Source organism: Rhagoletis zephyria, unplaced genomic scaffold, assembly GCF_001687245.7.
Source record: "Rhagoletis zephyria isolate East Lansing unplaced genomic scaffold, Rhagoletis_zephyria_1.1 Rzeph_scaffold_00557, whole genome shotgun sequence".
In the NCBI taxonomy this organism is placed as follows: domain Eukaryota; kingdom Metazoa; phylum Arthropoda; class Insecta; order Diptera; family Tephritidae; genus Rhagoletis; species Rhagoletis zephyria.
Window position 1 is genome coordinate 17825 of NW_016157641.1, and position 27456 is coordinate 45280.

General features: G+C 34.3%; 1 protein-coding gene across 1 annotated transcript in view; it reads right to left on the reverse strand.

Moving 5' to 3' along the window:
- Positions 1 to 26943, reverse strand: part of LOC108360325 (heparan sulfate 2-O-sulfotransferase pipe-like) — a 32422-nt gene extending 5479 nt beyond the window's left edge. Inside the window, exons 1-4 of the mRNA XM_017612564.1 lie at positions 26858 to 26943; positions 26351 to 26513; positions 11986 to 12149; positions 11188 to 11246 (exon numbers count right to left, since the gene is read on the reverse strand). Of these exons, the coding sequence (XP_017468053.1) occupies positions 11188 to 11246; positions 11986 to 12149; positions 26351 to 26439 (312 nt within the window). The 5' untranslated portion in view covers positions 26440 to 26513; positions 26858 to 26943. The remainder of the gene's footprint in view (positions 1 to 11187; positions 11247 to 11985; positions 12150 to 26350; positions 26514 to 26857) is intronic.
- Between the last annotated feature and the right edge of the window lie 513 nt (positions 26944 to 27456).

Consider the following 27456-nt stretch of genomic DNA (forward strand, 5'->3'; position numbering starts at 1 on the left):
TTTCGATTCTTTTTTTTGATAGCTGTATAGAGCCCTTAAATTTTAAATTATTTTCATTCCTAATGCAAACTTAAAATGAAAATATCTAATCTCGAAAAACCGTATATAGATCCGTGAAGTGCGAGCTATAATTACGTTGATGTGTGTCGGCGTTTTTGTGTCATTTTAGCTTTCCTATAGTGCTATTTGGCCTCTAAATTGTAAAATTTTATGTAGCTAAAATTGTTCACAAAAGTTTTAACTTAAAAAAAAAAAACCGTTTTGCGAGTCAAACCATTTTCACATTTGGTTTCCATGTATTTACTATGGGCGGATGATAAATTTTCGGGTAAATTTTTTTCGGACGAAACTCAGGATAAGGTGGAATAATAATTATTACTTTTAAGGGGAAAAAATTAAAAATCATAAAATAGTGATTCATTACTTATTTAAATTATTTTAGTCATAATGATTACTGTCCCTGATTAAATATGAAATAAACCAAATCTGTAGGTATGTATGCATGTATGACCTCCTGCTTAGTGTTCATTAAAACTAGAATGGCAGTTCGATTAGGGTAAAATTTATGCTTCAAAGACATTGAAAACGGCGAGCCACGGGTCAAAGCTGCCAATTTTTTATCTGTAGCTCGAAAAATATAAATAAATACATAATTAAATCTAATGTAGCCACAACCAGTGTTGCCATTGAAAGTTTTCAGAAAGTCGCAGAAAAGGGGTCATTGATGAAAAAAGGGGTGCCATTTTATTTTTGCTTTTCTTTACTAGTAAAAAAATAAATCTGTTAAATTTAAAAATAAAATAGTGGGACAAGCTTTTCACAAAACAGGATTGCAAACATACACATAAATCGAGAAGAGTTACATTTCCCTTAAAAGTTTTAAGTGATGCATTTTTTCGTACTTACAAGAGGAAACAATTTTTAATAGCATGGTTTTGTTAACATTTCCTAAAAAATCTCTGAAAAGGGACAAAAGTCGCACATAACTTTGGAAAAGAGTCAAAAAATCAAAATTTTCAAAAAAAAAGTCGGTTCAAAGGGTATTGGCGCTTAAAAAGGGTCAAATTGCCCCCTTTGTCGCACAACGGCAACACTGGCCACAAGAGTACGTGTTAAAACAATTTGACAGCTGGCGCCCGTAGCCCATCGTTTCCAATGCGTTTCAAGCATAAATCTTTAACACTGAGCGCGTTTCTTTATTCATTCCGGATCTAGAATAAAATAGTCGTAGTTTATCTGGAATAATGGGAATAAAGAAACAGAAAAGTATCAAGTTCTTAGGAATCAGCTTACTATGTCTCCATTGAGAGATTTATCCATTAAGATTTAATAAATCCAGTTGCTAAATCACAACCGTCTCCATTACCATTACGAGATATNTTATTACTAATGTTCCTCCCAAACTAACAAAAAAATATAAAAATCCCTAAAAATACGAAAATTCATGTTTTTATGATAGGCTAGATTTCAATGTCCTCAACTGTATATTGAAAACACAAATGTCATTTGACTTATGGCATTAGAATTTGTGGTTGCCACATCCAACAAATTGTACTTATTGATCAATATTATTGAAGATTTGACGAAGATTTAACTTAAATCTACTGCCTTTCGAGATTTAATTTTATATGATAAATCTCAAAAGATTTAACGTCAAATCTCGTCAGAGGGCTAAATCTTCATTAAATCTCACAATGGAGACATAGTAGTTGAACTCATGCAAACTTTTAGACAACACCACTCTATGTGACCGCCGAAATGTACAAATCGTGTGACCCCTGCTTAAGGTTAAATAAATGTTCAGACAAAATATTATCAAATGTCGTTTATTACTGTAATAAGTCTCTGTTGCTCCGGCAAAGAACCTCGGTATGTAATGCTCCAGCACTGTCAGTGTAATATTAGTCTCCTCCCAAGTACCAATTACTGCATAATGATTATCAACATTTCGTTTTGCCTGTTGCATAGCCTTGTAGGAATTGAATGGCCTAAATATACATAAGCAAAAATATATGCAATTTCTGATACATATAAAATATTCATTGCCTGTTAGCAATTTAATGAAAAACTATATTTTCGACTATGAGGTTTACGTGGCTGGATCAATAAGTTCATGACTTTTTAATGAAAGACTGTTGTTTAACAACGATTCATTTTTCAACATAGCTTACTTTGACCTCTGTGCACTGTGTCCAATACTTATTAAATCTTTGCTTGCCCTCCAAACTTTTTTTTGGCCAAATGCGGTCGTATATTGTTCTTCCTTGAACCCATCCAGTATGTTGGCATACTAGCAGCCATTATATATTTATGCCGTTTCAAGGATACAGGTATGCATGCGGAGGATGTGGCAGTTTCAGTGACGCGCATATTTTTGCATACGCTCTACGGCTTAACTCAAAGGTACTTCAACCTAGTGACTGGGCTTGATTCCTGATAGGAGGCCTAATATCGAGGAGAGTGCAAGGAATGCTTCTAGGGCTCTATACAGCTGCATAGGGACAATAGGCAAGAGATGAGGCCAACGTTATTTCCTGACTCTATGAAGTCCTCGTCTGGTGGCATGCACTGGAGAAGACTACGTTAGTTAATATGTTGGATCGACACCACGAGCTGCCCTCATTTCAATCAGTCGGACAATTAAAGTTAAGCTTATAATATCGCCTGTCGATGTCACAGGTAAAGCAACAGCAGCAATATTGGCAATCATTTGGATTGGCTTGGATTTCATCCCTGACAATGCGGATCACTGCCTGACTAGCCTGGCACCAGCTAGCTCCTTTTCCTCACAGATCCCATTAAGGGATGAACGGGCGGAGGACTGGGGTTGAATGCATGCACCGGTGAACTTTTACACGGTTGGGTCGAAACTTTTCGGAAGGGTCGGTAATGTTACTCTGGCGGAAGTTGCTGCTATTGGCACTGGATTGGCTGCTATTGTGCACGATAACAGAAAGGGAGTTTAGCATCTACTTAGACAGCCAGGTGTCAATAAGACCCCTAGGCTCACTTACGGAACGCTCAAAGCTTGTTGCGGAAGGCCCTAATTCAATATCGGTCTCGTGAGTATATTAACTTGACGCTATGGCATACAAATACCTATTACAGGAAACTATGTGGATGATGAACTGGCCAAAGGCGGCACCCTAGAGATAAATAAAATCGCCAAGAAAAGATAAAATGGACTAATTGTGGACTTCTCTTGGAAATATGGGCTCGGGTCAACTCAGCTAACGCTGTAGGAAAACCCGGACATGTTCTACTGCGAGCTCATACTAGCCGAGGACGGACCGAAGATGGTTTATGGATCGCCTTTGGCTGGAAAAATTCGACCTCTCGATTCTGGTGCGTGTGCCACTGCCTCGCCTGACCACTTCGGTCACAGCTGCATTGAGTACGACGAGGTGGAATCAGCTCAGCACCTTCACTAAGACTGTCCAGCGTTTACTAGATTAGTGGTTAGGCACTTGGGTTCCTACATTTTAACTTGTCCGATGAAGCTCTGCTTAATGCTTATAAGGCCTTGTCTGCTACATATTTACTACAAACACACATCACTTTAAAACTTTGGTCATAAAACACCATAAAGCAAGTTTTTTCAATTTTCAATGTTATCAAGCAATCGATAAGTCATGAACTTATTGATGCACCCTCGTGTCAACTCTTTAAATTAATAGCTAAAATAAATTTGCTCCAATTGTGCTGCTTTAAACTTTTGGAAAGAAGACTTGAATGGTAGGTGGTTCCAATTTTTTTTTTTTGTTTTTTTTTTTTGTGATATTCTATATTCATGTATTCCTTGGCCTCCTTTTACAATAGCCAACCCCATTCGTTTATCCACAAAATTACTTCTAAACTATTTACTCACATACACAATTCTTTATTTTGCCCACAAAAGAATAGCATTTGACGGCGATGATCACCCAGACCTCGATCGTCGCCCTGCTCAAAAATGCACTCCGCATCATGTTCCAAAATGCATGTGTCGAAAGTTTTCTTCAACCACGCTATGCTCGGTACCTTATATTGTTTGGGGAAATTCTGTTTACGCTCCACAATGTACCAAGGCGCTCGTACATAGTAAAACCAACTAATTAAACGTTCTACCGGATGACGCACAAGATTTATATAAATGGGCCATGGCAAATCTAAGCGGCCAAAATCTATGAATGCCACATGTTTTGAATATGATGTCGGTGCTCCTTTCTCCATTATCTCATCGGCTAGCGCTAATTCAAAAGCAGGTGTCACCAGTACAGTCTCCATTAAGGAGGGTTTATCGCGACGCGCTTCGAATCCATTACGTTTGCCAAGGAATCTCAAGAGGCCNTGGTGCTCCCTTCTCCATTATCTCATCGGCTAGCGCTAATTCAAAGGCGGGTGTCACCAGTACAGTCTCCATTAAGGAGGGTTTATCGCGACGCGCTTCAAATCCATTACGTTTGCCAAGGAATTTCAAGAGGCCCATCAATGTTTGACTACCCACTTTGGGTACACGATTGAATACGACAATTCCTACTTGTGCTTTTGTTGTTGTATTGACACTTTCTGGTGTTAGATATTGTAGCTGTCACAGTAACGAAGTGAAGACAAGCGGAATGGAAGACTTACAATTTGTACTATGTACATATGTATGTATGTATGTTTGGGAGTGTGTAATTATGTATGCATTCCTACCACTGATATGATGATAATAATTTACATACATACATATATCGTTACCTAAAGGTGAAAAGGTGCTAAGTCCATTTTTTGAAATTATTCAGGAGAGACGAAAAATCGCTGGAGTTTGGCATTAACTATCATTCTGCATAAAAAAAACTAAATTTTGAAAAAAAAGTGGACTTGTCACCTTTTCACCTTTTAAGTAGCGTATAGCACATACTTAGTGGTATAGAGAAAAAGATCAGGCTTTTATTTATAGTAATAGTTAAGTTCAAGCAGCAATAAAAAGAAATTAATCCAAGCGCAACATTTTCCCCAATCAGGTAGAAGCTTACGCAATTAACTTTGCATTCAGTATTTTTTAAGAATTGCCGAAAAGATTTCATTAGCTGGTATTTGAATCGTTTTTTTTTAATTTATTCACAACTGTTCACATTACGCCAAAAGGTTTATATTTAAACAATTAAAGAGCAATACTTACCTCTTTTATGTTATGGGTACTTTAAGATTTTTGCAAAACAAAATATTTAGTCCGGATATTTCCAAGATAGTATGTATGTATGTCTTATTTGTCTCACTCACTGTTCGTTATAATTATACCAAAATTTAACCGCATATGGCCGAAAACGATATTCAATCATTACTTAGTTTAAATAAAGTGTTAAAAAATAAAAACTTAAAATTTAATTTGACCTAAGTAGGTGCTTCGTCGTACCCACCAAATTATTTTTGGCCAATTGCGCTCGATTGTCGGCATATAGCCGCTCAGTTCACAGGTTATGTATAGGAATACATTTTATTTTACACAAAACAAATTTGATTTTTTTCGAAACACAATTTTAAGGAATATGGTCAGAGATACAATTCTAATATTCAGCTACACCATTATCACTGCCGAGAAGCTTAAAAAAACAGAGAATAACCACTTAAATGGCGGGTTTGTACCGAATGTACTTTCAAAATAAATAAAAGTACGATTGTACCAACTTTTCCATGACTGTAGCTAATCGAGCGGTAGCTCAATTAAAAGATGAATTGACTCAATAAAATTTCCGTCTGAACTTAATATTATGTAGTTACGTTTCTTATATCCCAGAAATAGTCCGAAGTCATATTTAGTTCAAAAAGCGTTTCCTTACTTGAAAATGACAGCAGAAATGGGAGAGCAACTGTGACTCTCTTCCACACGCTTTCCGGGTTGTTTCGGTAATTAGAGCCTAAAAATAAGTTACTCTCTCACAAGTGTCAAAAGAGTGTCAACCCGTGCCAAAAGTGCCCAGAGCGTGAGGAACGCCAAAAACCACTCCTCCTGCGCGGAATCAAAAAATCAGGTCTAAACAATAATTTTATGTGTATATATCTTATCTATATTGCTAATAAAATTAGCAAGTACCTACATTTCTGAACCTTTAGTGCTATTTTCCATTTTTGTATTTTACAAAATTTCCTATCGGATGTAAGCAAACCTTGTGTGGAACAAACCCTTATCAGAAGAATTTTTGCGGCCAAAATCTTGAAAAGTGTGAAATTCAACTGAATTTAAGTTAACGGAAATCAGTGGCGGATCCAGCGGGGGGTTTTTGGGGGTTAAACTACGTGTCAGTCAGTAGCGCACCCACGGGCGGTGTTTTAATATGGCGCATATGCATTTAAACACCCCCGTGGGTCCGTCAAGGACTGACACGTAGTTTAACCCCCAAACACCCCCCGCTGGATCCGCCACTGACCGAAATTAAAGAATACACGAAAAGTGAGAATATATATAAAAAATAAAAAGAAAGTGAATTGAAAATGGAAGGAGACAAAAAATTAATGATGTAGTAAGTGTTTATTGTGCTTGTGCTTGTGTGAATGTGTTTTGTACATACATTTCTATTCCTATTTGACATTAGTTTTGTTGTTGCCATTCTTTGTACTAAAAATTTGGTTTTTTACTTTCCTTTACTTTTTCCTGTTATTCTCTTTTAGTGAGCGCATTTTGCTAACGCTCTTGCATTTTGACACTTTTCAGATTTTAGTCAGAAAAAATAAGGAATGGACGTATTATACAAATTGATTGAGCACGCTCCTCTAACCACTGGGCTACAGAGGCCATCAGAATTCATTTCCTTATTTCATTATTTACCTAAATACGTGCATTCCTTGTAAATGTGCATGATTCAATAATACACGGCTAGATAATTATTGACAGCTGCGGTTTGACGCTCCCTTACAAAAGGTTGCATTTACGAAGGACAGAGAAAGGGCAAGAATGCAATCCCTTGTGGCGAAAATAGTAGTAGAAAAGTACGCAAAGTAAGCAATTAGTAGTGAATTTCCTTTTGTAAATTCTAATGTATTTGCAGGAAATCTGGCATTTTAAACGAAATGTTGAACGTAATATTGATATATCTACGTGAATTACGTAATTTATGTGCTATTTAGCTGTATAAAAACTGCAAAATGACTCAAAATTAAAATAAGACTACTATGAGATTGATGTAAACGTCCAATGCTTATGTTTTCATCAGTTAAATATGCTTCATATGCATATACAAATAAACATATTGCACAAAAGCTTATACTTTTATTTCACACCAAAGCTACACTGTTTCCATGTAAAATTGCAAAGAAGCAACACGGTGCCACTACTAAGGGAGCGGTGCGAGAGAGACAACTGTCAGTTTATCGAACCTTGTATTATTGAATCATGGTAAATATGGATGTACATACATATGTATTAAGTAGTATGCATTTTAAAATAACCTTGTTAATAATTTTTTTACAACTGCATATTTGTAGTCCCAGCATTTTATATTAGTAATAAAATATTCAATGACACAAGCTTCAGCATATCAATGCACATACTTATTTTTTACCTGTACATATATAGACGCATACATATGTTTGCACAATTTTGCAAGCGCAAAACTAAACAAAAAATGCATTGCCGATCATTCAACCGGAAAAGTTTGTGGCAAAGCCACAGCAACAGTGGAGACAACGACGCAAAAAGAAGCAGCTTTTGGAGACAATGACACGCGATATTCAAGATGCCATAGAACTACCAACGGTGAGTATTTACAAGCATTCAAGTAAAGTAAATATGGATATGTACATAAATACAAATATCTATGTAAGTACTAAGTGGTAACTTGCTCAATGCTTATGCCAAACCTTTTTAGCAGACGATCTTGAAAATGCGCAAATGCTATACACCAAGAACAAGGTCATGGTGATGTACAACTTTTGGTGATGAGTGGTTACACTGGCTGCGAAACTTATTACGTTTACATACAGTGGCGCTCACCTAAATAGCACACTTTTATTTTTTGCAATATTCACAATTTTTTACGTGATACATTTTTTTCGCTAATTTTTTATAAAAAAATATAGTAGATTATATAACATAAACCATGTAAGTCAAAGTTTGAAACTTTGTGTACAGTTCAGGAAAATTTAGGGAAATTCAAAAAAAAATATGTCATCAAAATTTTAGACTGCGTAGCGTAAGCGACATTTTTTTTCAAAATTTTCCTTTTGATTCCTTTGTCGTTTTGAGAATGGATTAGCTACCTTGTCTTTAACTTGACTAACCACTAAGATTCATCAAAGATCCTGCAGTACCTATGTGTGCAGAGTTAGTAATGATTCCCCACGCCCACCCGCTTTCCCCTCCCCGTTTTATTCTTTTTCAGGCTCTGAAGTACAATGAACAACTGTGCCTGAGCACTTGGAAAATATGTAGATTTTCGGTCCTCCGAAACTTCGATTCCTTGCCACTCCAACAATCTCTTACAGATTTTCCACAAAGATTTATTACGTTCAAATGTAACGTAACTTAAATCGTATGCGAGTCGGCTGAACATTTTTTTACGATCATACATTTTTTAAGGGTGAAATTAAGCCAAATTGACCGATGGTTGTAATCGACCATTTTTGACTTGGATGACTTTTGGTCAGAACTTTTCTTTAAAATCATTAAGCGAAGTTCTACCAAAGCAAAAAAAATATGTAAAAATATTTTCGAAAGTTCAAAATTTCACAATTTCCCAGATTTCGCTAATATATTTTTTGAATATCTCAAAAAATATTATAGTCTAAAAAATGGTGGTGGGCGCGTTTTATAAACAAACAAAATCCAAAAAAATTAAAAAAAAATAATTAAAAATTTTTAAATCTATAAAATCGTAGATACAAAAACGTACATATTTATGTACATAAATTTTTGACTCAAATTTTTTTTGTATACAATACCTCTAACTCATCTTAAAAGTTCCTGAAATTTTCAGTAGGGTATTTTTTTAAGATATAATTTATGAAACCTAAAAAAAAGTATTGCAAACTCTACATTGAGAATAAATTTAAATTAACTAATAATTTCCTAACATAATTTTATCTATAATTAAAAAAAAAAAAAAAATTTTAAAGTTCACAAATACATATCTTTATAAAAACACCTTGACAATTTCAGGATCACTTTGAGGTATTGTAAAATTGTATAAGTTTTTGCTCTTACGATTTTTTGTAATATCAAAGTTCTAGTATTGAATAAAAAAATTTTCACCTAAAATTTTTATAAATTTTTTTAAATTTTAAAATTCAGTTTTTTTTTATTTATGTCTTTTATATATCTCTTCTTTGCAAGCCGAAAACGAGACCAGAGCCACTTTTGTACCTTTAATAGTTATTGAAATGTTTATTCAAAAAATAAACTTGCTAAATCCCGGAAATTTTCAAGTTTAGAGTTTTTTAGTCATTTTTTTACTTTGGCAGAACTTTGTTACATGATAACAGAAAAGTTCTGAGCAAAATTCATCCAATTAAATTCCAACCAGTGGTCGATCTCACATGGATTGACCCATATACATACATAGTACGTATTACGTACATTTGCTTAACATAGACTCCGACTTTGTAGCTTTTAGTATTTTTATTACATGCATATTATGGATTCCATCGTTATAAATTACTTCTGCTTAGAAGTTTCTTATACACACATATATGTAATTTCGCTTTTGAAAAAATACCCAAGAAATATTTATTCAAAATTAATAAAAAATTTTTTCTGCACTTGTTCAAAAGCTCAATGTAAAACCAATTTATAATTGCAATTGCTTTCAAATTTGTTGTCAACTAGATTTATTTTACCTTGAAGTCACTTACATACTTAGTACATAAATGCAGCTTACTTAAAAATACATTTGACTGTACCTGTTTGTTGTTTTTTGTGGTTAAAATCATAAACAATTATTTTCAAATTACTGTTTTGTTTTCAATTTCGCTTCCCTATAACTTTTCGTTCCATTCAAAATAATAGAAGTCCCTGACACAAAGTTAAAAGGTTAGTTAGCGGCCAGAGGCATGCAAAGGCATAGACTAAATAAATAGGTATAATAGAGTCTAAAGAGGGGCCAAGAGACAGATCAGATAGTAGTATTCATAAAGAGTTTCTAGACCAATGGCCAAAAGGAGAGAGATGGTAGAGAATTATAGTGGCGAATTTCTAGCAATCGGCTTTAATGGGTTTTACTCTATGTTGCTATGTATGTATGTATGTATTTATGTAAGTATGTATTTATGTGGCTTGCAGGAAACCTAATTTGTATGGTATTTATGGTTTTATGTTTATGTGTTCTATTTACTCATTTTTTATGGCATGTAGTATATATGTGGTATGTATGTATGTATATGTATTTATGTTGCCTTAGGTGTTCGTGAGGAAAAAAAACCCATTTGTGAGACAAGATGCCGAATGGACGATGTACCATTTACTCTTCATGCAGCTGCAACAATGGGTCTCAGAAGGAAGTAACTGATGCCTGAGTTTTTCAAGCGTACTTTTGCGGGGCAATATTCTAAAATAGTGTTTTATTTTCTTTATGAATGCAAATGTATACACATTTATATCTATTTTAAATCACAATATCTTTCGCCTCATTTTATTGGTATTAACTGTTAGTCAAGTCTTTGTTTGATACTATGAAAGAAAAATTTAAGCTTTACTTATTTAGAAATTATCGATAAAAAATTTAATTTAAGTCGTTTTTGTCCTAAGCATATTTAGCAAAGTCTATTAAAACACTTACTTATTGACTTCTAAAAATAAAACATATCTTCTCCACAAATCAGTATTTTTTTTCGATATCACTTCACTTAATTGCAGGGTATTCTCAGGCTGTTAATTCACACTTCTCCTTCTTAGTAAGTGCATTGTGACGTATTCCAATCGCAGTTATGACAGTCGCATGCACCCGAAAACGATGTCGTAATCGAGAATATGAGTTAATGTATTTTGTCGATTAGAATGCAGTTGAATTTTCAGAATAAAGCAACGCGCACTCAATACAAGCACTATAAAGTTACCGATGTCGAATGGACTATATATGAGATAGATCAACGAACTGGAACCAAGATATAATGTTTCAAAAACCATGACACCATGAAATGTTGAAATGTACTCATAACACTAACGACGGCGATTCAATGCAATGGTTTCGATGAATAAGCAAAATAAATTTTTTTATAAAACATAAAACTTACCTGGCCAGTACTTTTTAGGTATTGATATGTGCCATGAAGTGTATTGATATTATCACGTCCTGAAATGGGGAAGTGAAGGTGGTTTAATTAATTTAAGGTCAGCTACTCTAGTTTAAATTAATACTACAATTAAATTAATTACAATTAAAGAAAAGTTTTGTATGTATCAATCTCAACCTAAATTTTAATCTCAATCTTAATTTTAATTTTAGTAACAATCTGAATTTTATTTTAATCACATTTTTGAAAAAAAATGTCGCTTACTTTTTTTTTGCGGTTAGGGCACAAAATACCCAAATTAAATTTGGTTGTAATATGTACATATCTTTAGTTGGATGTGGTACCTTTTCGGCCAAAAACATTTACATATTTTAAGTAAATAACCCTACAAGTTCGTGGAAAAAAATCATTGACATTAGCCGTTTATAAATACTCGTAATGCGAATTTTGCCTTGAAAATTTGTACAGATACATACAACAAAAATTTTAGCCACCACAAGCCCCTCTTTTGGTAACTTATTTTTTGTCTGGTTTCATTTTTTGTAAAAAAAATTAATTTTAGTTTAAAGTTTTGAATAATGTTAATCCAAAAAACTGGCTTAACTACCTAAATATACTTATAAATGCTACTCGCATTCTTTAAAAATTATATTGATGTTAAATTCTTTATATGAAATATTTTACAAAAATGACAGTTTACAAAGCTTTTAAAATCTGTTTAATTTTTGGTAATTAGCATTTAAATGTAGTAGCAAAAATATCTTTTTTTAAGAATTATTACATGCATCAGATACTCACTTGACTCTCTTGAATTGATCTGATTACCAGTTAAGCCGAGTGCTGAAAATTCCGATGGTTGTAATTTCACTTCCATCTCCTTGAGGCGACTATTTAATTTATTTGTATGCATAAAAAGGAAAAATGTGCAGGATATGGCCAATATAGCGATGAGTTCAACGGATCTGTGAAATAAGTAAAAAAATACATACAAACATTTATTAGTTAAATTTGTTACATAACTATGTGCATACATACATAGGAAAAATATGGGACCGTGTGAATAAAAACTAAGCAATTGCGTTTTCTTAAAATTTCAGACTCGATTTATTCAAATTATAAACTTAAGTAAAGGGTGTGAAGTTTTAAGAAAAGTAATTGCTTAGTTTTTCCATACGGTCCATGGTTTCTAAAATCAACAAGCTCGCCTTCCTGGACGAAGGAGCAAATAAGTATATGGGGCGTTCCATACCAAACGAACGGGGTTCACACTTCATGTGTTTGATTCGCTTCAAATTTTTAGGGTTGATGCATAAACATAAATAATAAATAAATATGAAATTTGAGCTTGATTAATACATTTTTAAAAACTTTACCGCACAAAAACAAAAACAAATCGATTTAATAGTTTTCCAAATATCTCGAGAACCGGGCAAGGAACAAATTTAAAAAAAATCACACATACACACATCAAAAATTCTCTATGAAAATAAATATTTTTAAAACTTTTTTTCTTGAAAAATTTTTCACATACAAATAAAAAAATAAAAATATAAAAAGTTTTTGAAAATATACCATCTCAAAAAAATTTAAAAAAATCACAATGGTAGCTCTGAGTATCGCGCAATATTTTAGTATAGTATTATGGGTTGCACTTTACATTTGTAAATTTGTAATGTACTCATTTTACTCAACTTCTGTGTAAAAAAAAATCATAACTCAAATTACAGAGAAAACAACAAAGAATAACATTCTGTAATTTTTCAGATGAAACTATAAAGCCAATACTATAGAACTTTTTAGGTTTTTGGGACGAAAAACTAAATGAAGTGATTTTCACATGCCACTTTTGAAGTCAACTTAACTACATTAAGGGAGTTCTGCAGAAAATACATAAGTACATATATACATATGACGCGATTTTTTAATAAATTATATATTTTTATATTTAAGTTCTTTTGTCACACATATTTTTTAAATTAATTACAGTGCATATTTTTAGTGAGATAAATATATTTCAATATTGGTTTTTTGTTATGATTCCTTCCTTTCCACTCCTTGTAACTCCATGAATAAGCATATTTTCACATATGAATAACTAATGAAATAGAAAAGGGGCTTCAATTGAAAGAAGCTGGTATTGTAAGCATTTGTATTCTTTCTCTAAACATTAATAAGCATTTTAAAATATTCAACAAGGTCTTTGAACTTTTTCGGACCATTCTACTGTATGTTTGCTTGCTTATAGCCGCAAGGCAGGTAATATGGCGTTAAAAACTTAAAATTGCTTAGAAGCAAAAACTAAACAAAGATAAGCCGAAATACTTACATACGCACATTTAAGCAAGTAATACATACACATATGTATATATGTATGTACATATGTATCTACGACGTTTGATCTGCAGATCAAAGCAGATTGGCGAAAGAAAACAGTTGAAGCACCTTTGCTCGTCACGTATGTACATAAATACATACGTACATACATAAATGTGGATGTCTAGTAGTTGATCGAAAAATTAAGTGGCCAAACTACAGGTCGTCGAATTAGCCAAAAAGTACGATGAATCGCCAATACTATCCAGAATATTGAAGGTAAGGGTCAATTTTAATACCGGTTTGCTTTCTTAATGATATGTAACATAGCATAGCAAACGAAATGAAAAATGTGGTCTCTTAATTTAAAGTTCAATGAACGCTTTTGCTACGAATGAATGCTGGATGAACGTACATGCATACATTCATACATATGAAAGTATATATGTATGTACATACGTATGTAAGTAAATATCGAGTTAGTAATAGCGTGTGCGCAAAATCGCTTATGTCAGACTTATTTTATGCAAATATAAATACCTGCATATGTAAACGGTTTAATTTTAATTAGCTAACTACATTTTATGCGACTGATTCGCCTGAGTTTGTTTGTAAATATGTATACAAACGAATAAATATGTGTAAAATGTGAATGCAAAATTACAAAATTGTTGTTAGCTCGTTAATTTCTCAACCGTAGTAGATAGAAATTTTAAGATTGGAGATACATATACATACATACAGTGGCTCAAACAAATGACCACGTGTANATTCGTAAATTTTTTTTTGTTATTTTTTTGTTAACTTTAACCAAAACCGTATTCAAACTTTATAAAAAATTTAGGAAAATTCTACAAATTTTCATCAAAATTTTTATTCGGAATTTTTGGGTATGCAGTTTTATAGCCCATACAATTTTAGTCTAATGAAGTGCGAGTTTCAAACGGCTGAAAAATCGCGTTGATTTTTGAGATATTTTTTTTTACGGATTTTTGCACTTTTTTCCTTATAAGCATGAATTTCTTATGAAATGAAACGCGGGAGAACGTTAGCAACAAAATTTCAAAATATCAACCGCCAGTTTTTGTAAATTGCACTTGTTATATTAAAAAAGCCGAAAAGTAGCCTCCAAAAAAAATTCTCAAAAATCAACGCGATTGAATTTTCCTAAATTTTGTATGAAGTTTGAAACTATGATTTATACGGTTTTGGTTAAAGCGATATTTTTATAGAGAAATAACATAAAAAAAATTTAGCTCGAAACACATTACGAATAGATACATATTTAAAAAAAAATCAACACGTGGTCATTTGTTTGAACACTGTATGTATGCAGGTACATTAAGGTGGTATTTAAAATCAAATGAACGACATATCAGTTTTGGTACCGATTGATTGAATATATAGAATCGACGTAGGGGTTTAGGCTTAGGAAATCTGATGTAAAAACTTGCTTTCTACCGTTAAGGACCACCCTAATGTGCATATATTTTATTTGCAAGTATGACGGATTTTTTAGATTTTGTTTATTAAAACTGTGTTTAGTGCGAGTCTCAACACACACGACTACTGCAGATCCCTAAACGAGATGGGTAAGTAGTCTGAACTTTATTATTGCTTTATTGAAACCAGAACGTGCCAGCCGACGAGACGGCGGAGGCACTTCCAATAGAGGGCATGGACGTTCCACTTTTGCAGTATTTAATGGAAAGGTTTGGCCAGGCTACTCGCTGCCTACGAGCTTATTTTAAGGGATCTATCTCTTAGACAAGTAAGTAATAAGTGGGCTAGTCTAACCACTCACAGCAATACGGTACTTACATACTTACATATGTGGATGAAATGGAACTAGAAACGGTCGAAAGGTGCCATCATGCTAGGCATATATAAAATATTTTATATTTCCTACCGGGCTGCTCATGCGGAGCAGTTCTCTTGCGCTAACCAACACAGCCACAGTTTTACTTTTGCCGACCCCTAATTTAGTAGGGATTGAACCCACTCAGCCGCAGTGGGCGTCAAAACCCAGAGTAACCTAGTATTTAATAGAATAATATCCTTTCTGTCGAAAAGATAACCGAAGAACCTGGCCTGTCTAAGCAACTATTCCGCTTCCAAGCACTTACTGGTTGCTGACTACCTACCTACCTACCTACCTACTTTCACAGCGTATAAATCTTCAAGAAACTAGAAAAAACAAAATTCTACCAAATATTGGAAAACTTTATGGAACCTTTTGCTAAGCTTTTCAATCTTCCACAATCTTCCTCTGATTTACTGCGAAAATAATGTTTCTCAGTCCGAACCCGGCTGAAGTCTTGCTTCTTAATAAAGCTTTATCAACTTCGAATACAACTGAAATTTATCCCAAGCTAACTAATATGCAAAAAGAAGAAGAACTCATAGGAAAGGGCTTTAACTCCAAGATATCGCTAAAAACCTCCTAAAGGCTTATTCATTTCATTCGGCTCCTATCTATATAGTATACGTATGTATTTTGATAACGATATGAATATTGATTAGAACTAAATTTCTTCTAGGAAAGCCTTAATTTCATGGTATGTCTTAACAAAAAGGACTCTTTAACCAACCTTACTTTTCTTTGCCAAAAGCTTTGATTCAGCCTTTCTCAATTTTGCAATTTGCGCAATCCAAATCCAATAAAAGTCACACTAAAAAATCTCGCAAAATGTCGATACAGGAAATTGAAACAAACTAAACGGTAATAAATTACGCAACGGCAGATATTACGGTAATTGCAAAGTATTGTAAACAAAAGACTTGTTGAAAGAATCACCGGAAACATAACTTCTTTTGCAATTGGCAATTGACTATAACACTTTTTTCATTGTCAATCGAATTGCATGCGAGAGATGGCTTACTGAACCCGGCTGAACGGTTTATTGCTCGAATTAAAAATGTCAATAAAACACAGATACATACATGTAAACATGCTCATAAATCTCAAAAACAAAGAAAAAAAGCTGACATTTTTTGCGGTAATAATCAACTATCAGTGCAGTAGGCTAAGCTAATTTTAATAAAAGGCATTGTCTCTTCATTCAAAAAAAAAAAAAATAAGAGAGCTAACTAGCAAGCTAATCATTCGCTAGAAAATTAACATTACGTAAAAGTTAAGTTATTAAAGTTAAACTATCACAACCCAAATAAGTGCATAAGTGAAATGAAACTTATGTAAATATTATAAATTTCGCAGAAATCCCCTTATTTGGTTAAATACTACGCGTGGGTGGCATAAGTGAAAATTTTCAAACAACTTCTAATAGATGACACCCAAAAATTTGTGAAAGTTACAATGCTTTTTTAAGTGGATATAAATTAGCAAGATCAACTGTGTGGTATGTGTGTATATAAAAAAAAAAAACAAGCTATTTCGGTTTATGTAGGAGAAAATTTGCAAAGCCGTGACGAGAGCAGATAATGCTAATCAATTTGAAGGTGGCTTACGAGTACAATAACAAATATCCAACAGTATGTAAACAAATGAAGATTCAGCTAAATATGTATTTATATACATATGTATGTAAGTATGTATGAAAGTACTGAGTATACAGATAAATGTATATACTATGTATGTAGGTAAGTATGTGCAATCAGTAAGGTAGCGCATACTCACTGAAATACATACATTAGGATGCCTCACAAAAAAAATGTTTCAACCGGAATTGTAAAACTTATATTTTAAGTCTATAGGTATCTTAAATATAATAAATTTCATACTTCCGATGAAAAATAGTTCAGATTTGTACAAACTTTTATTAAGTTTAAGCGAATCTTACAATCGACTTTTAACCAACTCCCCGATTAGCTAGAGACTTGAAACTTCAAACTTAGCTCAGACCGCAATGACAATGCAAAATTAAAGAGGAATCAATATTCTAGGTGGCGCAGGTGTCGAGATAACTCTTTGAAAACCCCTACATTTCCTACTTTTTGCCAAATAGGTGACCAGGAGTTGAGATATTTGGAAAATCCGTATTTAGGTTCCGATTTTTTTTTCATATTTAGAACGTAAGTATATTACTTAGGCTGCGTTTCAACAGATTCATTTAAGTGCAAATTAATTCGATTTTCGAATTTTTGGTTTCACTAAACAAATTTAATTTGTTTTAATTTTGATTTAAGTGCCCTTTCCTCTTCGGTTAAATAAAATTTAAATAAGAATAACCATACTCAGAGATGTTATACGTTTAATAAGCTGATCATTATACATAAACCTTTTTATTTCTGCAAGCATCGCGCAAACAAATGGTGGGTTCGTTTCTTCCAAAAAAATGTTGCCCATCCACAGTGCAAAATGTGTTTGATGTTACACTCAACCCCCTAAATGGGCATGTTTTTACCTTTTTGTCCCTACCTAGCTCACGCGTTTCATAATACTGTCGTTTTAAGCAACCATCTCATTTTTGGAGCAACCATCTCATTTACAGGGTAACCATCTCCACTGACAAAACTTCAAAGGGCAGAGAATGTGCCTTTTTTCGTCTTACAAGGGTGTGACATTTTAAAAAACGAACACAATATTTTCTCACGGTTTGAATTTATTTTAGAATCGAACACGAAAAGAGAAATAGGCAAAAGGCCACATTTTTTGGTAGGAACGAAAACACCATAAAATTTTATTTAAAAGAAATGGACGAGAGTGACGTGGAATTTGTATTTCTTCTGAAGAAAAATTTTTTGGCAGCGAGTTTTCCATTTTCAGTCCACAATATTGTATATCACATGTTTACTTGTAGATCAGCCCTGCTTTTACTACCACTTTTAGCACAGTACTGCTATACAACTCACTTAAAAAAAAGAAAAGTTATTGACACTGAAAAAAATTAATTGAGAATTCAACAAAAAATTTGTAGAGAAATAAATCCACCAAAATTTTAGCCGTTAGGCGGTGCGGTGATCGACCTTTTTTTACTAACCATTAATAAAAGCTTGTCTTTAAAACTTTTTTCTTTGTAATTACTTGTTTATGCATGGAGAATGTTGCACTCTAATGTACATACATATGTACTTATTTGTGTGGATGTACTCAGTCTTTCTGCAAACAATTTTATGTCAAAAACAATGATGTTCGCCAAAGTTTTAGCAACATTGAACCAGGTTACATACATATGTATTTGTTTACATGTGTATGTTTGTATGTAGGTACATATGAAGATATCAAATCGTGAAAGTAGTTGAAAAGTTCATTAAAAAAAAGATAAAATATTATGAAATGAAGTCGATTGTTTGTCATTGCCTGTAGAGTGTTGATTGTAATAAGGAAAAAAAGCTATTTATGTACTAAATATATACCTACTTCAACTGATGTTTTGTGTCCACTATGCAGATAGGGCACGCGCAGATCCTCTAGGCCAGCTGTATATGTACATATGTACAATATATACCATAGTTTTTAGTGTTTTTGGTACCTGCATTGCATTTTTTACAATTAATTTTAATTGTTATTAGTTTCTTCTGAAACAATTTCAAAAGCGATTGCTTATGTAAACTATTTCTACTTAAAATATCGCTTCTACCATAAATAAATTAATGCCTTTTTTAATTATTTGAAAACTTAGATATGTGCACCTGTCTTCGTATGGAATAGTAGCTTATGTCGGGAAGCTGGCTTTAGTATAATGCGGCATTCCCTTTATTATTTATACGACAAGGATTTTTTTTGATAACACTTAATAAGAATCTTGACTTGCTAGTATCGGAGGTATTTCTTGCGTGTTTATTTGCCAAAAGTTCATCAACGGGTCGGCGCCATCATTATACTAAAGCCAGCCTTTCGATATAAACTACTTTTCCATACGAACACAGACATAGACCTTTTGTAACTCTTAACGAGAGAGTGCATAACCCAGTATGCACAAGATACCACCCGCTTCCCTAATGAGTATTGCAAGAGGCTTCGTAGGCGTGTTCTTTATTACAAAGGGTTGGAACATTTGAACTTCAAAATGGATTAAGCTCCGTCTAGCCAAAGCCGTACAGTAAAAGACAATATATTCTGACGTCTCATCGTCTTCAAGACAGAGCCGCAGTTCAGACTCTATGATCACACCTATTCGGTGCCAGTGAAATCGTAGTCGGTTGTGAAAAGTCAGGTACCCAGAGAGTAGCCTGATGTCATTTCTGTTTAGTAAAATAATATCCTTTCTTTTGAAAGGGTAGCCGAAGAGCCTGGTCTGCCTGTGGCCCCTAACCGCTATTCTGTACTTAGTGCGGAAGGCGATCAAGACACTTGGCTCTGTAAGCATAATAAAACAATACAGAGAGAACTTTATCACTTTAGCTGATAGGTATGTTGTTGCACTGATCTAGATGCCGGGCACAGCAGTATTCCTTACATCGATGTGACCGACGAGCTAGCCAGAAAGGGGTCGTCTCTAAACGCCTCAGGGGCAGAAAGGTCTTGCACCTCTGCTCACACTCAGCGCTGGAAAAAGGTCGCTAACAGTAGGTGGAAAGACCAACAAATCAGGTAGGAGTCTGCGCAAAACGCACTGGATATCTCATCAAACTGAATAAGAAAGATTTATCTCCACTAACTGACGTTTTCACAAGACACTGATCCCTGGGAATCGATGCTGCAAGACTAGGACTGGAATACAACACTTTTTGTCGTGTTTGTCGTGTAATTCACCAGATGCAGAGGAAATGGTAGAGCANGCTGCCTGTGGCCCCTAACCGCTATTCTGTACTTAGTGCGGAAGGCGATCAAGGCACTTGGCTCTGTAAGCATAATAAAACAATACAGAGAGAACTTTATCACTTTAGCTGATAGGCATGTTGTTGCACTGATCTAGATGCCGGGCACAGCAGTATTCCTTACATCGATATGACCGACGAGCTAGCCAGAAAGGGGTCGTCTCTAAATGCCTCAGGGGCAGAAAGGTCTTGCACCTCTGCTCAAGGATCATCACACTCAGCGCTGGAAAAAGGTCGCTAACAGTAGGTGGAAAGACCAACAAATCAGGTAGGAGTCTGCGCAAAACGCACTGGATATCTCATCAAACTGAATAAGAAAGATTTATCTCCACTAACTGACGTTTTCACAAGACACTGATCCCTGGGAATCGATGCTGCAAGACTAGGACTGGAATACAACACTTTTTGTCGTGTTTGTCGTGTAATTCACCAGATGCAGAGGAAATGGTAGAGCATCTGCTCTATAATTGCCCAGCACTGTATGTATAGGACTAGAATCAGGTTTCTAGGCAAAACTTTCTACTGCGGTCTAATATACATAAGTGATATTAACCCGAGAAAATTTACATCCTGTCGCAAACAACAGCAAACTAACTTATGCTAATTTCTTTTCAGTTCAAAGTGCGAGTAGTGGTTTAAGACGGCACGTATAAGTTGTAATTGAAGTTAATAAACTCGCCACTTCAATTAACCAACCCATGTCTAATGTACCAAAGTATTAACCGTTAACGATTTTCCAAATACCATGTCTAATTTTTTTACTTTACAAGAATTTTCCATTACTACGGCATACATCAATTTAAGGTTTATATTATAAATTAGTACGCTCTATTTTCTATAATAATGTCTGAGAGAAAACAATGTAATAATATATGATTAATACTCCAAAGTGTAATCATAACTCCAAAAATAACTAAAGAAAATCTCATTGAAGATGGCAAAACGCCGAAACCGGGTTTTCTCCAAAACCAATTTAACAAAGTGCATCAAAGGTTGTGCCTTTCTTTGAAGTGCTCTAACGCAAAAAAAAATAGCATACAAAAATTAGCGGCATATGCCTATATACTGCCATATACTATTTACCTCATTTTTAATACATTGGAATTAGGAAATTCCAAGAAAATAAGAAATACGAAGAAGAGATTTCTTTTTAATGTTCCAGTATGGTTTTACAAACATTTAAATTAAAAAGTTGAATTATTATTTGTGGCATAAACAATTGCTCAAATATTTTGTTGAAATTCGTCCAACAGCGAATACTATCGGATGGTTAAGAAGTGCGTCTGGGTTTAAACAACTTGGAACCACAACAAACAATTTTACAACAATATGATAACCAGTGTTGCCATGCGAGCTATTTTCCGGCTAGCCGAAAAATCCTGTTTAGCTTCTTTTTTCTTAGCTATTTCTTAAAATTATTTAGCATTTTTGTTGGCTTTTTACTTTTGCTCAAAATATTAACTGCAAATTTAAATAGTGTTAAAATGCTTAAGGTGAATTTCTATACAGATGGGTCAAAGCTTGACGGAAGTGTCGGTGGTTGGTTCTTTCATGCAGGGCGCCAGCTTCAGGCAGAGATAGCATTATGGAAGCAGTCGAATGTATGTTAAACTGTTCGACCTTTGGCAAGGGAACTTTCGCCGGTCAGACTCTTTTAGGTGCCGGGCCACAATGACAGTGCAGGTCGCCTTGCGGAAAAGTTGGCCAGAAAGAGTGCCATCGACGTTGTGTGAATATCTCGGTAACCGATTAACCAATTTCTACCTAATTCGCTACAGTTATTGCTCTTGATACAAAAAAGGAATACACTGAAATCGGACTAAAGTTACGCCCATTTTTCATAACGGTAACGGTAATTTGCAGAAATATAAACACTACGATATTTCAATAACTAAGGACACTGCCTTACTCCAAGTTAACAAGAAATAAGAATAGTATAGATTTTTTTGGAATGGACATGAAACGCCCACTTGTGACTACATAAGTGTTAATGTTTTTTTTTCCTTTTTGGTTGTTGTTGTTTCCGACAGGGCGGGTGTATGATGTATTATGGAACGAATTTCCGTCATCCCTTGTCAAATTTGGTTTGGAGACAAACCGGTTTCAGCGTTGTGCCATCTTCAGTGTCATTTTTCGTTCTGTTAATGTTTTATCGATTTCTAACAGGCTTGTTTCGATTACTACATTAAGGGCCATGTCCCCCTGTAACCTGTAACTTTAAAGCTCACTTTATATTTAAATGTTGCATTTTATTATCGGCTTTAAATTGGCTTACAACCAAGAAACATACACACGCCAAAAACCGATAGTAGAAATGTTTAACTTTAGACATAGCTTTACTTTTAATCCAACCTTTAAATATAAAGTGAGCTTTAAAGTTAAAGGTTACTGCAGAAAAAGGCCCAAGTCTACTATATAAGTAATACAAAACAAATTGCAAAGAAAAGGTGCATAAAAGGGGTTTTAAAAATTTAATAAAAATTGGCTCCAGGCCCCCTGTTTTGGGAGTTGCTGAACTCTTTTCAATCTGGGAATCGGGATGTAAGTAACGTTGTCATGAATCTACAGAGCAGAAGATCAAATCGTATCAGAACGAAAAATAGTGAGACTTTGCATGAGAATCGAAAATGCATATGTATATGTAGCTGCTATAAAAGATTTTGAGCTCGAGTTTATGGTGGCACACCTGCATCTGAGTTAAACAAGCGTAGAAATATGCACTCAATTACGAAATAGAAAAAATGCGAAATTTTCACTGCTGCCCACTGAATGTACCATCAATACATACATACATACCTACATACTTGTGCATACAAATGTACAAAGTGAGCACTAGGGCGGGTCGAAAATCTAATTTTTCTCAAATCCTTTAGTAAAAGTGAAATTATATTGTATCATGAAGGCAACAACAAGCCTGCAAAATATTAGTCTTTTATTTTAATTGTAAGAGCCCGCGTATCGACCGCCAATTGACCCACAGCACATTGGTCGAATAAGACCAATACTTGTTAAAAATTCTGGGTTCAGCAAAAAGGTTTGATAAAGTCAAATATCATTTCTCGCAGCCCTTTAGCTTATCGTTAATCTCAAAGTTATCTCTCTTCAATAAAATTTAAATTGTTCTCTTGATAATTGCACTGGCCTATAGTCAAAAGATGTAAAGAACAGCATTGATATTGCTGGGGTGCATTTAGATTGCTGGTTCCAAATATTCTAATCTTTTTTTAATATTAGCTATAGTTTGCGAATTTTTGTAAATTTAGCAACAATTTCGGTTGCTCCAATGGAAAAGCCATTATTTTGCATAGTGGTGGGAAAATTTTGTTTATGCAAATGAGTATGGAAACACTAAACAGGCACAACTTCTGGAAACACTAATTAGTTTTCATATGTTTATAAATACAATAAAAAATTTCAAATATAGGAAAATGACAAAAAAAAATTATTTAACATTTTTTTTTTGTTTTTTAAATAATTTTTTTATAATCTGAACGATTTTTATCATATTATTATCATAAATCAGTAACGATTACGTACCGATCGAGTAACATTTACCAAAGTTATAACGAAAAACTTAAGTGGATCTCCAGTTTTTTTTTTTTAATTTCAATTCAATTGTATGTATAAATTACTTTCAAATGAAAGAACCGGATTACAGAAAAGTGTGCCAAGCAGTGACATTTTTCGTTCCTCAAAAGGATTTCCCAGGATAAGTTGAAGACTATTGCATTTACCTACAGTCACTTTTTCACATAATGGAATTAACTAAAATATTTATGTATGTATATCTAAACACTTATTGCACGTCCCCTACTTTCATATAACGGCAAATTTAGAAACCGCGAAAAATGTGCTTCTTCCGTTACTAATGAAACCATTCCGCGCCAATTTTCAAGACTGCATAGATGGAGTTAAAATGAGCGTTTCTAACCCTAATTGTATTTTGCTAATGTATGTAGTAAATATTTATATGCTTGAAACTACCATTAACTTATCAAACATATTTGACTTCATTCACCACGATCTTGAAAACTGCCCAAATCGGCGAGACCAAGTCCATGGTCCTTTTAATATTATATAAGCATCCGAAAACATTAAAACGTTTGAAATAAATCTCGTCTCACTTTTTTGTATTTTTCACTTGATTGCTGAAGTAATGAAGAATTGAAAATTTATAAAGGAAAATTATAGCTTTTGTAAGTTTTATCTTAATATCTTAAAAACTTGTAGACTTATTGAAAAATGATACATGAACGTGTGGTACTAAATTTAATAACCCTTAATTTAATATATCGTCCTGTTTGCCACAATTTAAGAGCGAAATACACCACACAAGCGGCTTGTCAAACCTACTTTTCCCATTTCGCCATACACCATGCAAACATGAGTCATTCAAGCACAGAATTTTAGTTTTCCTCTGGTTCACAATGTTAAAAATGTTGGTTTTCTTCCATTTTTCTCCCTTACTTCCTCACTTGGTGAAAATTCAGCAACAAATGAGGCGATTTTACCATCCACATCGCAAGCGGTTTGATCAAACGTCAACATGGCGGCCAGAAAATCAAAAAATTTTGATTTTTGCTCAAATTTCCCTCAAGCGGTTTGTCAAACCTTCAAACACCCCCATAGACAACACAAATGGATTGAAACAAAGGGATATTTCGCTTGGTTTGTCAAGCCGCTTGTGTTGTGTATTTCGCTCTTAACGCATTCCATAGATATTACAAGCCAAAGTTTCATTTTCAAAATTCATACACTTTGATTCAATTGCGCGGGCTAAAGTTAAGTTTTAAATTAATCTTTCGTGGCCAATAACAATTGGTTTAGCCCTAAGACATTATAGTATTACTATTAAAAGACGGTCAAATGCCTTTCTTTTACGCCATACAAAATCGACCCAGCCTAGTGAGTCAATCACGCAGTCAATCAGCTCGCTCACCACCACAGTCAACCTACCCTCAGCATATTAAATTTGCTGTTATTATTTGCGTACAAAACTTTAAATTATGCAGCATTATAAAAATAAATTGACTCACACTAAGTCAGGTGGTCGTGTATTAAATCCAAAAAAAAAATCATTTAAAAAAAATTCAGCGCCACCGCAACAGAGGCTGTAGATAATGAAGAAATTTCACCCATCTGGATATTAGTTACAAACAAAAAGATCTTAAAAAGCAATCTCGCAGCTAAAAAGAGTTAAGTATCTATGGGCCGTATGGCGGTTTACCAAATGCAATTCACTTTTTACATCAAAGTGTGCATTCATTCGCCTTCAAACGTATCTACATACATATCTACGCATAAGTATTTGCACTACATAGCTAACCAGTTATTATTATTTGCAATAGCCCCAACTTCAACTTTATTTGCCCGAAAATGGTGCTGTCGGCAGTGGATACCTACCACTGTCAATCGCGGTATGTAGTATGTACGAGCATGTACGCGCATGTACGCGCATGTATGTATGCAAGTGTGAATCTAGGTATGTAAGCTAGGCTAAAAAGTGCGGTGCGTCTAAGACAATTTATACCGGTTTTTCATTAAATTCAAAACTAGGTGATATCAATTTGGAACAACTCCTTCGGCAAGCCACTCACTTGGTAGTTTCAATGCTTTTATTTTATATGTTTTTGGTGCTTTCTACAAATGTTGTTTTTGTTTTTCTTTTTCTAAGCTAACTTTTTTTTACAAGCTTTTTTTGTTGTTGTTTTTATTAATGTCATTATGTTAGGAGTGCAAGCGTACCATTTCGCTGCTATTAACGTGTATGGCTTCTTTTTTTTTGTTGTACTCTTGTCGAGCGAGTCATTTCATTTCATTTCATTTCTTTCTAACTAAGACGACTTCAATTCGAGTTTAGTAGGTTTGTGAATGGAACGGGTGAGAGCGCGAAAAATTGGTCAATTGCTTGGTTGTGCAACTCTGGCCGCCGCCACCACCAGGAAGCAATTTCTTTATTGAAAGTATTTGTTTAAAAAAAATTTCAGCAGTAGTTTCGCCTACAGTTTGGGGTTTCGATACGAATTTCCTGTAACACAGCATTTCTCTTTGTTTTGTTTTTGTTTGGGTGGTGTCTTTGCGTGCCCGGACACGCATAACGAGTGTCCGATAAAAGGAGTTAACTACTTACCTCTTTGGATAAGGTATCCGGCGATATCTGAAAGCGTTTTCCATGTCGCGCATTCTCATCTTGAACGTTTTATCACCGCCCAAACTCATTTTACGTACACAAAAATATTTTCAAAATTTTTTTTTACGCAGAAAACGGATGTGTTTGTTGTTCATGCAATTTGCTTTAAAGATATCAAAATCAAATTCAAAAATCACTACACTTCAAATGTACATACGTACGTACATACATCAATGTATTTGCTTTGTTACACATGCACCATGAATTAATTAATTAATTAATCATTTTAATAATTACTACCATTACATATGTATGCTATTTTACGTGCTTGGACTTGGCGTTTACAACTCGATTCTAATTGTTATTACATACGAGTTATGCTACTACGTGAACTTGAAAGCCAACAATAGCAGATATGCAGTTAAAATGGCAAAAACACGACTAAGTACACAAGTCCGCCGCCTTCAGCGTAGCGTAAGAAAACTTTCAAAAACCAAAGAAAAATACTTGTAAATATGTATTTACATACATATGTATGTAGATAGCACCACGATATGCAATTGAAGTCGTCTTTACAAAAAAGCGTCTTAAGCGATTGGCAATCGCGGTTAAACTGAAAATTTCTGTCGGTCTCTGACCGCTTTTTGGCCAACTTGCTAGCTGCTGGCTGCTGCTGGCTAATTGTTGTCAGTAACAGAGCGGCAAAGCCGTAAAGCCGTAAAGCAGTAAAGCAGCAACATCAGCAGCAGCAATGCGCCAATCCAATGAAACAACCATAGACAGAATTGAGCCGTCGTCGCTGCGTCGCAACGTAGCAACTCAGCATTATTTCCACTCGATGGAGTTGCGCTCGCAATGCTCCAGGTCTTTGCCGCATTTTCTACTTTTTCAGCTTCGACGATCGTTTCGGCGGCATCATGCTCTTATTTAGCGCTTATTTTGCCTTTTTTGTTGTTGTTATTATTGTAGCATAGCTTTCATTTTGCTTATTTCATACCTTTTATTTTTCGGTTTGCACAGCTGCTGTTGCTGCTCCAAAGAGGCGACGTGTGTCTATGCGTGCCGATATACATACATACATACATACAAACAGTGGTCTATGAAAG